This window comes from Gavialis gangeticus, unplaced genomic scaffold (genome assembly GCF_001723915.1).
Source record: "Gavialis gangeticus isolate Ggan-Ray unplaced genomic scaffold, GavGan_comp1, whole genome shotgun sequence".
In the NCBI taxonomy this organism is placed as follows: Eukaryota; Metazoa; Chordata; order Crocodylia; family Gavialidae; genus Gavialis; species Gavialis gangeticus.
In genome coordinates, this window is record NW_017729022.1 from 27,672,780 (window position 1) to 27,688,575 (window position 15,796).

General features: G+C 41.1%; 1 protein-coding gene across 2 annotated transcripts in view; it reads right to left on the minus strand.

Annotated features, from left to right (window-relative positions):
- Positions 1-1,173: 1,173 nt before the first annotated feature.
- Positions 1,174-15,796, minus strand: part of PTPRB (protein tyrosine phosphatase, receptor type B) — a 111,927-nt gene continuing 97,304 nt past the window's right edge. For both annotated transcript variants that reach the window (XM_019514729.1, XM_019514728.1), the window contains exons 30-34: positions 14,149-14,271; positions 13,777-13,940; positions 12,745-12,880; positions 8,158-8,278; positions 1,174-6,113 (exon numbers count right to left, since the gene is read on the minus strand). In XM_019514729.1, coding sequence (XP_019370274.1) covers positions 6,091-6,113; positions 8,158-8,278; positions 12,745-12,880; positions 13,777-13,940; positions 14,149-14,271 — 567 coding nt within the window. In that variant the 3' untranslated portion in view covers positions 1,174-6,090. The remainder of the gene's footprint in view (positions 6,114-8,157; positions 8,279-12,744; positions 12,881-13,776; positions 13,941-14,148; positions 14,272-15,796) is intronic.

Sequence of the window (15,796 nt, forward strand, 5' to 3'; positions counted from 1 at the left end):
AAATTAGAGTCAATAGAAGTGCTTCAAATGAGGCCATGGTATCAAGGCTTTATTGGTGACACTTTTGCAATCTCCACTGTGATACTTGATGGCATGAAACAGATTGTCTGGGAATCATGGCTAAACCTAGCTTTTGGGACATGACTTAGAAGACAATAACGAGAGAAAATTGAGGTGCATAACTTGAGTTACGGGATGAGCACAGCAAGAAGGATGAGAAATTATTTAACATGACATCTATGAAACAAGGGGTCCAAGTATGCAACTCAAGGGAGAAATGAGTCCATCCTATAAAAACCTGACAAGGCTTGCATTTGATTCTGGTAATGTTTTATTATCAGTTCCTGGGACACCAGCGTTTTTATAGTACAGAAATGAAAGACAAATAGTCCCACTGTTTCTTTTTGTAACTTACATATTTCGTAAGGCTGCTGTCTATTCCCTCATGTTGCACCAAAGATGCCTTCCCTTGCCCCAGGCAGGACTTGCTATCTTTTACAGGTGTCTCCTGCCTAGACTGTGACTAAAGACTGTGTTTTCATGGCTAGAAATTCTAACTGACCGATAACATTTACTCACACATCTCTGCAAGTTGTAGATAAGCCAATAAATCATTATTTCCTTTAAATAATTGGAATTACCTGGCCTTAAAAGCAATTCTGGTATTGAATAAGGGACAACTGATATACCAGTTGTTGGAGTGTTGGAAAGAGGCTTGAGGATACAAAAAGGAGACCACAAGCAAAATAATAGTTTTAAAGGGGGGAAAAATGTACTTGTGAAGCAACATGGTTCAAACCCTCATCTTATATCAACTGATAAAGCTCCCTCTGTAGCAAGGCAACTGTGTGCCCTGAGCAGCTGCAGCGCCCCTGTGGAGGGCAGTGCTGGCTTCCATAGTACAGATGATGGTGGGATGCCCAAAGGCAGTACCTGTGGCTGCTGCTCCCTCACCCCCGCCCCTCAGTTATATTACTGAGCTGCACTGTGGTGAAAGATCCATCTTCATTGGCACAGGTATCTCATTGTACATCTCTGAAAGAGCAGGAACATAAGTTGTTGAGAAGGACTGCCGGCGTTTTCAGCTGAAGTGTAATATAATGGATAACGCTATGTTTACTAAAGGTTGAGAGCAAAGCATTTGGGAGGAAAAGGTGAACAGTTATATCACACTGTGATGCACTGACACAGTAAAGGTACAGCTGAGCAGAAAAAATGAAGGTACCAGTCTCTGATGAAATTAATGTTCTGTGAAGACTCTCTCATTTAAAATCAAACTCACTTATAACCTTTTCTCTGAACAGCAAATCAAAAAAAATCTATCATGCAAAAGCAGTCAAATGGAAGACAACAATAGGATTTTTAAATGAACAGTTTTATTCATGAAAAATTCATTAAAATGTGTAAAATATACTCAAACATATTTGATTTGTTGACTGTAATTAAAAATATAAAAATATACTAAACAAATACATAAATTAAATTGACAATAGTAGCATGGTTGTGTGTTCACTCAGTGCTTGTTAGGAACACCAATATAAGTAATTATATAGCATATCAAAACAGAATATATACTGAAGACATTGTTCAAGGACTTGACCTCAGGCATAGGCACAAAATTTACGGCTATCCATTTATAAAACTTTTTTTTTTTTTTTGCAATACAAAATGTTGCTCCATTACAGACCGCTATATCCACTGTATAACCAAAAAAAATTTTTTTAAAAACATTTGCAAATCATCCAGCATTACTGATACTGCATACTAAGCCCCACAGTATTCGCTCACTATAAAACTACTCCATCATCATCATGTATTTCCTGCCAAAGTCTTTCAAAAACCCAAGTGGAAACTAGTCATTGATCTAACATGTAAATCAAGAATAATACACTTATTTGCTTTGGTGATACAGGTTTTAAAAGCATGTCAGAAGTTTCAATCCAGCAGTGAGGAAAGGGGAGGTCAAAAGCCTGCATGCCAAAATGAACCCGTCAGGTACTACACTGCAGCCTCACTGTAAGTTCAGAGATGAGCCTCCAAGGACTATTGTTCCTACAATTCAACATTGTCCTGGAGCCCAGAAATGTAAGAGTGGGTAGAGTGCCATCAATAAAATGATTGCCATCTTACATTTCAGCCTGTTGACTCAAGTGAATGTCCTGGAAGTGCTGGGAGAAATTTAAATAACTGCATACAATTGAGATGCAAGCCAGTCATGGATAAAAACTTGCATACAAACACCACCTGAAGTAGCTGTAGGCCATACTTTCATATCACAGGTGAGGTGCTACAACCTGTAACCCTTGGACAAGTTGCTAGTATAATCAGTCTTTATTCTCATACCCTTTATCCAAGATTTTAGCGTTAAGCACTGGAGCACTGCTATGTTCCAAGTGTTTGTGTGCTCACTGTTGTCAAATCAAAGCCTATATACCAGGAAACAATACACAACTGAAATATAAAGGAGGCTCATTCTTCTTCTTGGGTACTACACCTAATGGGAAATCTATGTATTATGCCATAAAGTACTATTTTTGGCAATATTAATCAATCAGCTATATAAATAACTATAGCAGCAGAGAAAATTTATAAAGTTGCACTTTTATGACATCTTCACAGTATGCCTATTTCTATCATTTATTTTAGTGACCTTTTTTTAAAAAAAATAAAACTCGAGCTATGTGAAAGCACTTTTGCTAAATGTGGTAGCAGATCTTGTATTTGTATTGCACAGATTTAAAAGTATGACCTTTTTATTATTAAACACATTATAATCCAAACATTATGAGTTAACTAAAAGCTCAGTTCTAGAAACACTTAAGCTCTTGCTTGACATTTCTCATGTAAGTATTTCCATTAAATTGAGCTGGATTACTCACATGAATAAAACCATGTCTGTATTTATAGAGGTCTGCAGGATTGGGCTGCAGGTGTGTAAATCTTAAATTTATGGATTAACAATTATATATTAGTATTTCTTTTTTAACCTTACTTTTGGGAAAAAAAGAGGAGGTTTCTGGTCATCATAAAGCATATCAAAATCTTGTTTGCTGAAGGAACGATTTCCCTTAAGGGTAATCTTCTTTCAGTACTGTCTCCTTCAAATCCATCCTTTCTACAGTAACAATTTCCCATCAGTCCTGCTACTTAATTTGGGAGGCAGAGTGCATATAATTAATTAATTAAATTAATAGGTGTCTTACATGAAAGGATGCTACATGGATGCTGGCTTGCTTATTGATTTTCAATACAATTTATCTGGCTTCATATGATTATGTAAACTTACTAGTTAGGAAATGGAACAAGGATGATATTGTGTGTTATGCAGTTTTATGTGGCATATATTATTTGTCTATCTAGGCAGAGATGAAAAATTTTTCAAGACCACTTTACCAGAGTGGTTAGAGCCAATCATTACTTTATGAAGTAATGAGGAGAAAAAGGTTTTATGAACTATGCACAATCTTAGCATGAAGAAATGATGAACATAGCTATCTGCCTGGACACCATTGTTTTTGGCTGCTGATTTGTGAACTTTGAGGGTGTAGTGGAGGGAATTTAGAAAGAACAAAAAGAGGAGGATGATTTGTGTTCTATTAAAAATGATGAACTACATATATGCACAATTTACAGTCACAGACCCTTGTCCTGGGATCATATATTATTGACCACAGTTTAATTTTCTCAGCAAAAAAATGACACAGTCACATATAGCAGGGGATAATTTATATGGTACATTTGATATTCTTTTTCACTGTAAGTATTCTCTTGGTAACTAACCTCATGCTTTAGCTTAGTCATTGTTGAAAAAAAAGAGTGAAAAGATAAGGGCTAAAACTAACACACACAAGAAAAAGCTGCTGGTGGCTTTATAGATGCAGGTCCCACCTCTGCTAACCTGTCCTAGTTTAAGGAGGAAGGAGGTTACATACATAGAAGTGTCATGCTTGTTTGCCACTGACTTAGACAACTAGAGCTCTGCCACTGAGAGGGACAATGTGGTCATGGACCTATGGAGGACTATCATTTCTCCTTAACCATACAAAACTCTTCCCCTCCAGGTGAGGAAGTAGAGGTTGGCTACCTCTACCTGGTTCTTCCCTTCTTCTGCTGACCCCATGAAGGGGGTGCCCAGGGAATCCTGAGGTTCCCACCTGAGGCATGGAGGGCAAACATCATTCTCATGTAGAACTGTCTGAAGAATTAACACAGCTCAGAGACTGGGAAACTTCATGGAAAAGGCGGCCTCCAGTACAGCTGCAGAAAGGATAACCAGCCAAGAATCTGGGGACGCTCCAGAGTGAGTGCGAGGGGAAGAGGCATGGCATGGATAATTCTTTCCTTGCAGTAGAATCTGAGAGCTTGGTGAGGCTTGGGGGAGAAATCCCTGCTTGTTCTGTGTTGGACAAATGTATCTGCCCTACTCGATGGAAAGACCTGGGGAGATTCTGTAAGGACAGCCTCAGGTTTTGCTCCTGTCATGTCACTTTTCATGGTCGTCCCTCCTGTAACCAGGACTCAGCCACCCCAATGATAAAAAAAGAAAAGACTTTGGTTCCTTCTCTCTGTCTCCGAAACCTGGGTAAGTTTCTTCATCCAAACCATAATCTATAATTCATTTTTTATTTTGGATAATATTTTGGAGGAATGAGCCATTTTCTCCCCATGACTGGGGGATGCCCATTAAGTCTCACCCGGACAGTATCTAACTAGCCTGTAATGGAAGGATTGACATGCCAAAAATAAGGAATTTAGAGTTCTGGAAGCTTATCTGAAAAAAAAAAAATCCTTTCCTCCAAGCAGTGATATTACTGCTGTCAAGGAAAGTTCTTAGCTTTTGTCTTGTGTGGCAGGCAAACTTTCCCAAGATAAACTGTGTGGGAAGAGATTATAAAGCAGCAGAATTACCATGCCTTTTCTTTCTCCTTTTGGAAACAATAGTATGTTAAAAGAATTTCTAATGATATTTTAATATTGGCATTTCCCTTTCCTCTTAATTCAAAATGAATTTTAGAAGACAGACAAATGACATTCAATAGAGTATTCTGATTACCATAACTTAAGGAGAAATGTCTCTTCAGGAGGAAAGAACGATCACCAATGTTTAGCAGTGATACAGGCAGCCAGATCCCACAATTTGTACTGGGGAGCTGTACATTTTTAGACTCTCGGTATCCTAGGCACCTGTAATCCAGTCCTGCCTACCTTTTAAGGTGTCATGACAAAGTGACAAAGACTGCCCCTTGTAAGAGTCTGTAGGTCTGTCATTGGGAATGTACATATATCAATTGAAGCTTTCTCCTATTAGCCATATTCAGATGATAATGTACAGGTCCTGTGGTTAGATTCTGACCTTGGTTACAGTATTCTAAAGAAATCAGAATCTGACCCATTCTCCCAACAGACAAAAGAAGTTCTACTAGACTGCAGGGCATCGTAGGCTCATATTTTCCCACTAACTTCTAGATTAATCTGAAAGAGTGGCTTCTAGTGAGGAGAACTCTATTCTAGTTGTTGTTTGATGTTGGTACTGTAAGTGGTACATCATGGTGACCCTAGTGTTATAGGTCAGATCACATTTTGGTCAGATCACAAGCAATCAGTTTAAAGGCTAGAAAAGCCCTATAAATCCTATGCAGAACTACTCTTTTATCCAATACATAGCTGATTTCATCTCAGGAACACTAAGCCAGTTAAAAATGTGACCATCCTTAAAGAATATTTCCCTGTATGCTAAGTAAGCGCCAACATACAACCTGTCCCAAACTCCGCAGCCATACAGGTTAAAACAGGTGATGTAGAACAGTTAAAAAAACTGTAGTAAGGAAAAATAGTATTATCTGAAGCTTAATATTAATATAAACATTATAGAAAAAATACATATTTACATAACAAAATACAATTATATACAATAATATCTATTACACTTAAATTATATATCTTTTTTAAAAAAAACACCAGACTAATAAATTATACACAGTCTCAATAGAAATGTCTGGCACTTCTCTAGTGCATGAAATATTTTTTTTTAAAACCCACAACCCCCCCCAGTTACAGCTCTGATCACAAAAGCAGGCACCTGAGACATTCTTAGTGCCTTGAATAAACAGCATCTGAAAACAAGGAAAACTGAGATTAGAAAAAAAAATCCACCAGTCTGTATTAGCCTCATCCTTACCAGATGTTTTTAGTGCTCAGGAATGTGATCGAAACCAATGTGACGAGAGGGGGCTCTGGGTCCTGGGCACCCTTCTGCTAAAACACGTCAGACTTGGCCTCTTCAAAACCTGCCACACAGTGGTGGGAGTCTGCCGTAAGGAGTATAATCATCAAGGACTAGATGTACAGAAGAGTTTGAGTGGTAGTGTAACGGGCTGGACAACTGGGGCATGAAACAGAAGCTGCCAACGGGGGGTGCCAGACAGGAGGCAGAGGGCTGTGCTCAGCCCGGGCTCGTGCAGGAGGCTGAAGGCTCTGGCTGTACACACTGGGGAGAAGTCCCCTCATTAGTCTCACTCCTGCGCCCCATCCTGTGCAGCCAGCAATTATTGGGTTAACCCTTTCACAGCTTTTAAAAGCTTTTACAGTGTTGTTCTACATACAATTCAGTGGCAGCTGTTGGACGGTTAACCTCATATCTGTTACAGCAGTGACATCTCCCATGGAGGAAGGGAGAGTGAGGCTAATGAGGGGACTCCACCCCCGACTCCCCACAGTGGGAACCTCCAGCCTCTGGGTGAGTCGGTGCCATGGCAGGTAAGACTGCCCACCCCCACCCCATTCCTTTGCACTCAGCACAGCCCGCCCCCAGCTTGGCCTGTGGTGCCAAAATAGCTAGCTGTGCCACTGAACTTGAGTACTTGTCTGCCACGGGGATATATAAGTCCAACAATAAAACACTACGGAGGGCTTCAAAGATGTCTCTCCAGCTTCCGTCTAATCCTATAGGGTCTATATAGGTCTAAAGTCCCTAAAGTTTAGGAGCAGGACCCACACTTTTAGCTGTCTGCCTGCCTAGGTGAATCCACAACATTTAAGTTAGATGCCCAGGCTCCCCATCCAGTACATGGGGAAAGTTAGACTCTGAAGACAGAAGGTAAGCAATAGGAAACACTTATGACAAGGATCTGTCTCTGGTACTTGAACTTCCTATCTGGCGTTGCAGGGGGATGCTACCTTCCACCTGGGAGATTCCCAGCCCTGAACCCTCTCTTGGAATTAGGTTCCTAAACCTATTTTTAAAAAGGGAGGTCAGGCTAGTCTTTTCCTTCCAAATTTGGCCTGGGAGGTGTCCCCCTCAACTTTTTATCCAATAGCTCACTTGCTTATGTAAGATAGTAGGGGGCAACATTTTTTGGAAGGCATGCCACAAATTAGTCCCATACCCTCCCTGAGTGCCCTTTCCCTGCCTGATCTGCTACTCTGCATTCTGCTACCTGTCCTGTACTCCCTGACCAATTTGCTGCTCTGCTTTCTGCCTCTTGCCCTACCTACTACACCATGTTGCCTGTCCCCTTGCTGATCTATTGTGCACCACACACAGAGGCTGCAGGTTGGCTATCCCTAACCTAGGATACGGGAGGCCTGAAGGTCTGAAAACCACATCATGCACTGTGTAGGCAAGTGGGATGTGCATAGCTGCCCTCGGCACCTCCTCTTGAACACTTCGTTTCAGGTGAACTATTTAAACATTCACTGGGTAAGCAAAAGGCTTTACTGGTTCCAACAAGTTGGGCCAGACAACTGGAGGATGCGAGACAAAAACACAGGTAGGAAAACTGTTGGTGAGGTGAAGAAGGAAGCAAATATTTCTGGGAGGAACAGGTTTTAATGAAGCTGTCCCAGGATAAGGGGCAGAAAGGCAAGGGAAGTAGTCAGGAAACAGCATTGGGAAATATGCATTATATGAATGACTGGTGAAGGAAGAATGAAGATCAGAGACAAAGTGAGAAGGGGAAGCTGAAATGTAATAAGAACACTGCTGGAGAGAAGTAGGGAACTGCCAGAAGGGCAAGAACAGAAGACAACTTTAATTTTAGTATTCTGGATAGGGTGGAAGGGTATGATAATACTCAAGGCAAGAAATGATTCAGTTTGCCCCTCTCAAATGCACAGTTATATCTGAGAAATTGCACAGCTTCATAACTTTGTCCCTACCTCTGTGATACTCTGGATTCACATTTTCATAGATTGGAAACAATGGATTTTCTTGTTCATTGCGTAGCTTTCTTGCTCGTAGAACATCTCTCACACACTGATGTAAATAGACATACTGACACTGGAAAAGAGGGAGGGAAGTATAAAAAATGAAACATACAAATGAGTAAGCATTTTTGCTATTTTTCATTACTCCTGAGGACATTTAATATTAAAACATAAAGCTCTTTAAATTGGTTTTTTTTAAATTGGCTGATCGACATGCAGTTTTCATTTTGTGGTAAATTTCAATGTTTTGGAATTTATTTTCATTTCTAATTGGATCAACATTATATCTCTTCAAATATTTCCCACAAAACAAAAATTGATTGCAAAATTTTGAAAAAATGTGAAAATTACCTTTTTAATAGCCCCACAATTGATTGCGGCCTAACACAATGAGACTGAAAACAGCCTCTTCTGTAATTATTAGCTGTTCTTGATCAAAGTGTCAAACTGCTTCACTACAACACAGACAGGAGACACTTTGATCTTAAAAATAATTTATGACATTTCAATTAGTGCTCACAGCAGCTGACCAGTGACCTCAGGAGGCCACCTAGTCCAACTCCCTGCTCAAGGCAGCATCATCTCTGTTTAAGCCGTACTAGTTGTTTGTCTAACCTATTCTTAAAAATGTTAAAGGATGGAGATTCCACAGCTTTCTAAGTAGACTGCTGCAATAATTAGTAAATTATTAAATTAGTAAATTAGTAAATTCTCTCTCATGTCCACAATGTTGCTTGTTGCAATTTAAGATGGTTACTTCTTGACCTGTCCCTAATTGGCCTCATCTACACGTGACACTTAATATGTTATTAACCAGTTAATCATGCCTTAAGTGATCACCTGGCTATACATTCAATTAATTGTGCAGGCAACTGTTGATCCTCTGGATCATGGTGTACACATAAGTGGTCTAGTCAGGTGTCTGATGAATCTGCTTGTACACAGTCCTGTGACCATCACACCAAGACCTATTACATGTATACTTAGGCAAGAGAATGGAGGAGTGGAGGCTGCCCAGGACCTACCATCCCCACTTTAGACCACTGAGACAGAATCCAAAGGCCAGACTGTGTCCAGATGTTCAGTTTCTTGATGGTTCTCCTAGAACTGCTGCTTGACTGCCTTGGTGCATTTTGTCAGAGTGATGTCCCTTAGCTTTTCTCCAACCAAGGAATACCCACAAAGCAGTGGGGGCTAGGGTTCTGAGGCACCCTATACTCAGCTTTGTCTCGAGGTTGCAACACTGTTTGTATTTTATTAGAGCTACCCTGCCATGAGTAGTCTCACCATGTTGTCACCAATTCAATCAATTAATGGCATGATACAAAGTTAATTAATGGTGTGGCTGCACAGGTATGCCACAGAATATTTGTAATAACTTTATAGCTGCTTCCTATCGTGCCATTAATTGAATGTGTGGCTAGGGGCCCCTGTGGCTAGGAGCCCCATCAGCCAATTGGAACTTCCACCTGTGGGAGACCCATGTGCTCCCCTAAACCTGGGAGCTCCCAACTGACAGGACTCACAGCCATAGGAGGGGTGGGGGGGAGTCCCACACACCCTCACAGCTGGAAAGCCACAGCAGCTGTACTTTCCCAGATGTGGGAGGCTCTACATAGCCTCCCACCTGTGGGATGGATGGAGCCCTCCATGGCTGGGGGATTGCATCAGCTGCAGCCTCCCATCGGGGGTGGGGGTGCCTGAAGCTTCCCTGTGCCTAGGAGATTGTAGCAACTGTGGTCTGCTTGCTGTGGGAGTCCAGGTCAGCGGATGAGGCTCCCAGCCATAGGACTGCATGGTGTGGCCCCATGGCTGGGAGCCCTGTCAGCCAACCCAGGCCTCCAGCCATGGGACTTTGCTTCTTGCCAGTGCAGGAGGAGCCCAGGATCATGTGACATGGCAGGAAGCACAGTTGTGTGAATCACATATTAGTTCCTATTATGCTTTCACTTGCATGTGTAGAGGGGCCCTTATGTTTCAGAAAACAGTTGAGCACAATCCTCTTTATCGCTACCAATTCGGCATTTAAAGACTTATCAAATCAAATTTAATTATTGTTCTGGGAATGTTTCTCTACTGCTCTGTCTCTAAGACAATTAAGAAACCTGCTGTTATGCACATAAAGTTGCTGTCACTGTGGAACACAGTTCTTCAACCCACCCGCCTATTCAGTGCAAAGGTGGCCAGGGCAAAGAATTTTTACTGATCATGTACAGTTAAGAACTTATTGTGTAAGTGAAATGGTACAGAGCTTTACTGCCTATTAGACAGCTGAAGTGCTGAGGTCATTGCCTTCTTCATTGATCATGATGGTTTCCTTGTACTCCTGTCATTTGTCTTTAGGGCTAGGTACAGATGTTCAAAAATCCCAAGGAGGAATTGATCAAAGTGATATGGTTTTGTGTAAATGGCATAGTTTATGGTGCACTGGTAGTGCACAAAATACACAATCACCGGTGGGGTGGTGGTGGTGGGGAAATCTTAGACTGGGTTCCACCATTTTTAAACCAGTCTATGTGTGTGCCAAACTTCTGTTTGGTTATGGGTACAGACTGGTGTATAATCACTTATACTGGTAAAGGTGTAATGTCTGTACCAAGCCCAAAAGCTCACAAGTGAAGTCTGACTTGGACAGTCTTTTTTGTTCCATGTTTGGACAACAGAGTGGTCATTCATGACTGGAGCTCCTATGCACTATGGTCATACAAATGATCCCATATGTTTAGCCTCCTCTACTTGCTTGAAGCGACCCCAAATTAACAGGTAATTTACACATTAAAATAGATTGAGGAAGTTGTTCTAATCAAGCCATGAATCATCATACAGTCTCAGGATCAGCAGGGACTGAAACTCCTGAACTCACGACATCTGGCTTGTATTTTGGGATACAGTCTGCAAAGGGGGAAGCAGCAGGGTTGGGAAGGAGAGGACAGACAGTGCAATGGCAGCAGCAGTTTTGAAATATTTGACTTTCTACTCAAGGGGCTTGGGTGAGACTTTAGGTATAATTGCAAAGATCTAGATAAGGGGGAAGAGGTTGGGTTGTTTCCAAATTATATTTCAGGAGTTCTTCACACTACTGCTACAGACATTTTATTTGGGTCTGTTTGCATTTGACTTGGACTCTCTCTCAGGCTCACATTTAGAATCCACCACTCAAAGGAAAAAGCTCTGATGGTGCACTAACTAGAGTTCTTCTATTATTAAGATAATATTAATATTCTAAGAACCCTTTTACATTGACAGTAGGGCTTTTCTTTTGCTTGTACATGACTTCTGCAGACATCACCAAACTTAGCAATGTGTAACACTGCGAATTATAACAAAAAGCAACATTAGCAGCACACTACAAACAAACTATCAAGGTTACTCTAATTACTTTAGTAACAGTGGCACAGAGCAAACCTATAGATAGTCTGACTCTGTAACTCCTTAAACAAGGTCCTGTTTAGCCACATTACCTTAAAGTGACTTTTCTTGCACTTTTAAAAGCATAGGCGACTAGTACCTTCTGCGTCTGGGGGGCACCCGCAGAAGCTGCCAGTGGTGTTGGCAGCAGGGATGGAGCTGGCGAACACCCACAGACGCCGCCGGCGGTGATGGTGGTGGGGATGGCTCTGTCAGGGGGCACGTGCCCCCCCCGTGCTCCCCACTACCAGTCGCCTATGTTTAAAAGCATACAAAGGCTTGTTTTTTGTACTCCAACACCATGTATACATCCCCCTCTCCATAATGTACTAGAAAATGATTGATCTGTCTTCCCAGTTCAATAAATACTAGGATGTCACACAGCTGCAAGGTCACAGTGCTACAGTTTTAAAATAACAAACACTTGAATAACTATCTCCCTCCTCTACTGCTCTTTCCCTTTATGCCCACCTATCTATCTTAGGTTTTTCCATAGTATCCATCTCCAATGTACCCAAGTGTTTATACGTGTTTTATTGGACATTTGTCCAATTCAGTAGCTCTTGTACAATGTGCTGTGTAATGTCTGCAGCATTACATCGCTAGAGATGAGTGCAGTTCAGTGGTAGGTGAGGTGTGATTTGTAGGACTCAGGTATTTCTTAGCTGTGTATAAAAACTTGCTATGTAAAGGCCTGATCCAACTTTATGGAAGGCAATGGAAAGAATCACAAATTACTTTGTTTTCAAAGTGCTAAAATAGTTCTTAACTATTTTACATTGGCCCCTCAAGGTGCAATTTATGAACATATGTCAAGTGCTTTGAGATCCATGTTTCTCTATAAGTTCAGCCTGTTAATTTTAATGATGAATTTGCTTCATAGTGGGCATGTCTACATGTGCCCCCGACTGCACAGTTGTTACTGTGCAGTCATTTAGTACTTGTTAAAGCTACACATGCTACCATTACTGCACAGTCCCAGTGGCACACGTGTTGTTTCCAATCCTACTGCACAGTAGCAATGAGCTACTACACAGTAGTGAGTGTTGGTGTCACGGTTTGCACCTGCCAACTCTAAGTTGCCTTAGTGTCTCGTGTAGATGCACCCACTGTGTAACATCCAAAACTTACCTCTGTTTGAACCATGTGAACCCTGTGCAGCCTCAGGTCATACACTGCTCCATAAATATCCACAGAATCCTTTGAATCTAGTTGTTGAAGGATTCGATCCAGTGCAATGAATGTGCCTGTTCTACCAACACCGGCACTGAAAAGAGAGTGGGGTACAAATTAGCTGTGTCAAAGCTTTGGCCATCTTTAAATTTCACTTCAGCAAAGTACAGATTTGCATTGCTAAGGTCCATTATGGTGTATGCTTTACTTCCATTACTCAAATGGCAGCTCTAGGACTTCAGACAAGAAGTTCATAATGGAGGTAGTTTCTTCTTTTGGAGTCATAGAAAAGCTAACTGAGGTATCTATGATTCCCATGAAGCACAATTTGTCAACTTATGCTGATATAAACTGTTGGTTATATTGAACTAAGTAGCTTTTTAAAGCCTTTTTCTTACTAGAGATGAATCTGTGGGTTCTAGTTTGATTCTGACTCTGGATCCAACTTAGGTGGTAGTTGGATTTAAACTTTGGGCAAGGTTCTTTGGTCTATGTTATGGATAACAACAGATTAGATGGTCAGAATGAACTCTCCTTTTGGCTTTAAAAATCAGGATCCACGTCTGTAGTTTAGATTCATCACTCACTACATCTCACCTTGCCTTACTATCCTTTTCTAATTCAGGTGTTGGGCCAGGTACATCAGCAAAAAGAAGACTTAAAACTACTACAAGGAAGTGGATTCTCCTGGAATAGCAGGTGAGTCAGGGGAAGGGTTCAGTCTCAGTGTGCTACTATGAGCCTAGCAGAAGCATGATTGTCCCCTGACAGCCATTATCAAGAGGCACACTTAGGTCCCTGGTGTCTTCCAGCATAGGGTTCAAGGTGCTAAATGCTGAAGCAGGTACTTGGGAAATATAGTCCATAGTTTGTACCTTGTGGCTTTCCTATGAAGCCAAAATTATCCCATGATAGATACCAAATATGTGATGCCTTTTAAGTGATTTTTATAAAAACTATGAACCACTGACATTCTGCTTTCATTTATACCTGCAGTGCACAATGGTTGGTCCAGTGTCTGGAGTCCTGTTGATGTAATCCCTCACAGTTCTGACAAACTGGATGAGGGACTGTGTGGTCTCTGGTACTCCATGGTCTGGCCACACTGTGTAATGAAAGTGACGTATGAGTCTCTTCGAGTCAAGTTGTTCTTCCTGTCAGATTACAAAAATGTGGATGATCAGAACAGTCGGCAGAAGTGGATGCGCTCACATACCACACATGTTTTTGTAGTGAACACCACATTGTATTACAGCTGCCACCAGGGAGTAGGTCACTGGAGAACAATCGTGCTGTGTCAGATTTACCATTCTAATTTATCCTAACAATCAGAAATAAAAAGGTTGAAAAAAATGAACATACACTGCAAATTTTAAATTCTCGTATTGTCCATTCTGGAAGCACTGACTCAGACAGCATCTCCACTATTAGGTCTCCATAATACAAGGAATCCTGGTCCAGGGGCCAGTAATGATCACATTTCACCTGTAAGAACACAGAAGAGAGTGTTTCAGTTACAATGACAGCTGAAACCACCTTGTCATGTTTTAAGTTCAGGCTATGTGCTGACATTTTACAGAGGGGCTGCTCATGGTCTCCCATCAGACAGGCATGATGGAGTCACTCTTCAGTAGGTGGACAGTGAAGGCAGCTGAAATAACTTATTTATACAGCATATCAGCAAGTGTCTCAAGTGCTAAGCACATGATTGGTCTCACTGACTAACTGGCCATTGTGTATATCTTGCTATGTTAGTGTCTTGGAAAGATAGCTTCTACATATAATTATAGCTGGCTGCACACTGGTGACTGCTTTTAAAGTAGAGGTTGATCTGGTCTGACTGGGCAAACTGGGAATGTTGCTTGGTAGCTGCCATCCTCTATATAGGAATCAGAAGTTTTCATTTAAAGACAAATAATAATTAAGTCTCTAGTCCTTATAATTATAAGACAACTGTACAATCTGATTAGATCATAAGCTAGTTTAGTGAGGGCTGCCCAAGGAAGTCTGACATCCTGAAACAACAGTTCTGAACTGCTTCATTTATGACAGGGGATAAAGCCTAATTCTGGCAATTAAAATGTCAATATTGCTAAGTATTCTACTGCTGATCAACATTCATGAAAAGAAGAGGGATTATCACATTAAGAAAATTAGCTGTAAGCAGATGTTTGCTTTAGCACCTCAAGTAGATGGAGCTTATGAGACTCCTTTTTTCTCTTACTTTGATCCCTGAATAACAGAATGACTGGGTGTACAAAGAAACAGCTCTGGTTTTTCATCTGCCAAAATACAGGTTTCAAAAAATACAAATGCCACAAAGCTGGCTATAATGGTAATGTGCATATGTGTGTGTATGCAGGGACTGGAAGTGTAGAATAAACTAAAATGCTTACACTTGCCACCTGTCTCCATAACATACATGGAAGATATATTTATGGTGGTGCATAGTCTATCAGGGTTTTTTTTGTTCATCATGAACAATGAAACAGGTAAGTATATGGCCCATAAAATTTCCACAACGTAATATGCTAACTTTGAAAGACAAGAGCAGAAAGTAACATGAAGCATAATATGAAAGTAACATGAAAGCACTGAGATTATCTCATGCTCTTTACTTGTTGCCACCTTCCCATATTCCATCCTTTGTATATTGTCATCCTTTACTACATTATAACTTTGCACTGACTCAGATACTTGCTTTGCAAGTATTCCCATTTGAAGACACCCGTTGTTCCCAAGGTTGGAATAATCAGGCCCTTACAGCTTTTAAAGTCTCTAAGACTGTGTCCACATGAGCATGGATGTTTGTTTCCCCAGGGACAAGAAGCAGCGACACACTTTGTGCTGCTGCTACTTGTCCCTCGGTCGTATGGCAATTTACCTCAGGAAGGGTGGAGGGAGGGTGGGCCAGGGTGCCTAGACAGTGGTGTTAGTTCTGGTGGTGGTAGCAAGAAGGAGTCACAACCATAGGGAGTGCTGGGAAACAGAGTCCTCCGTGGGTCTGATC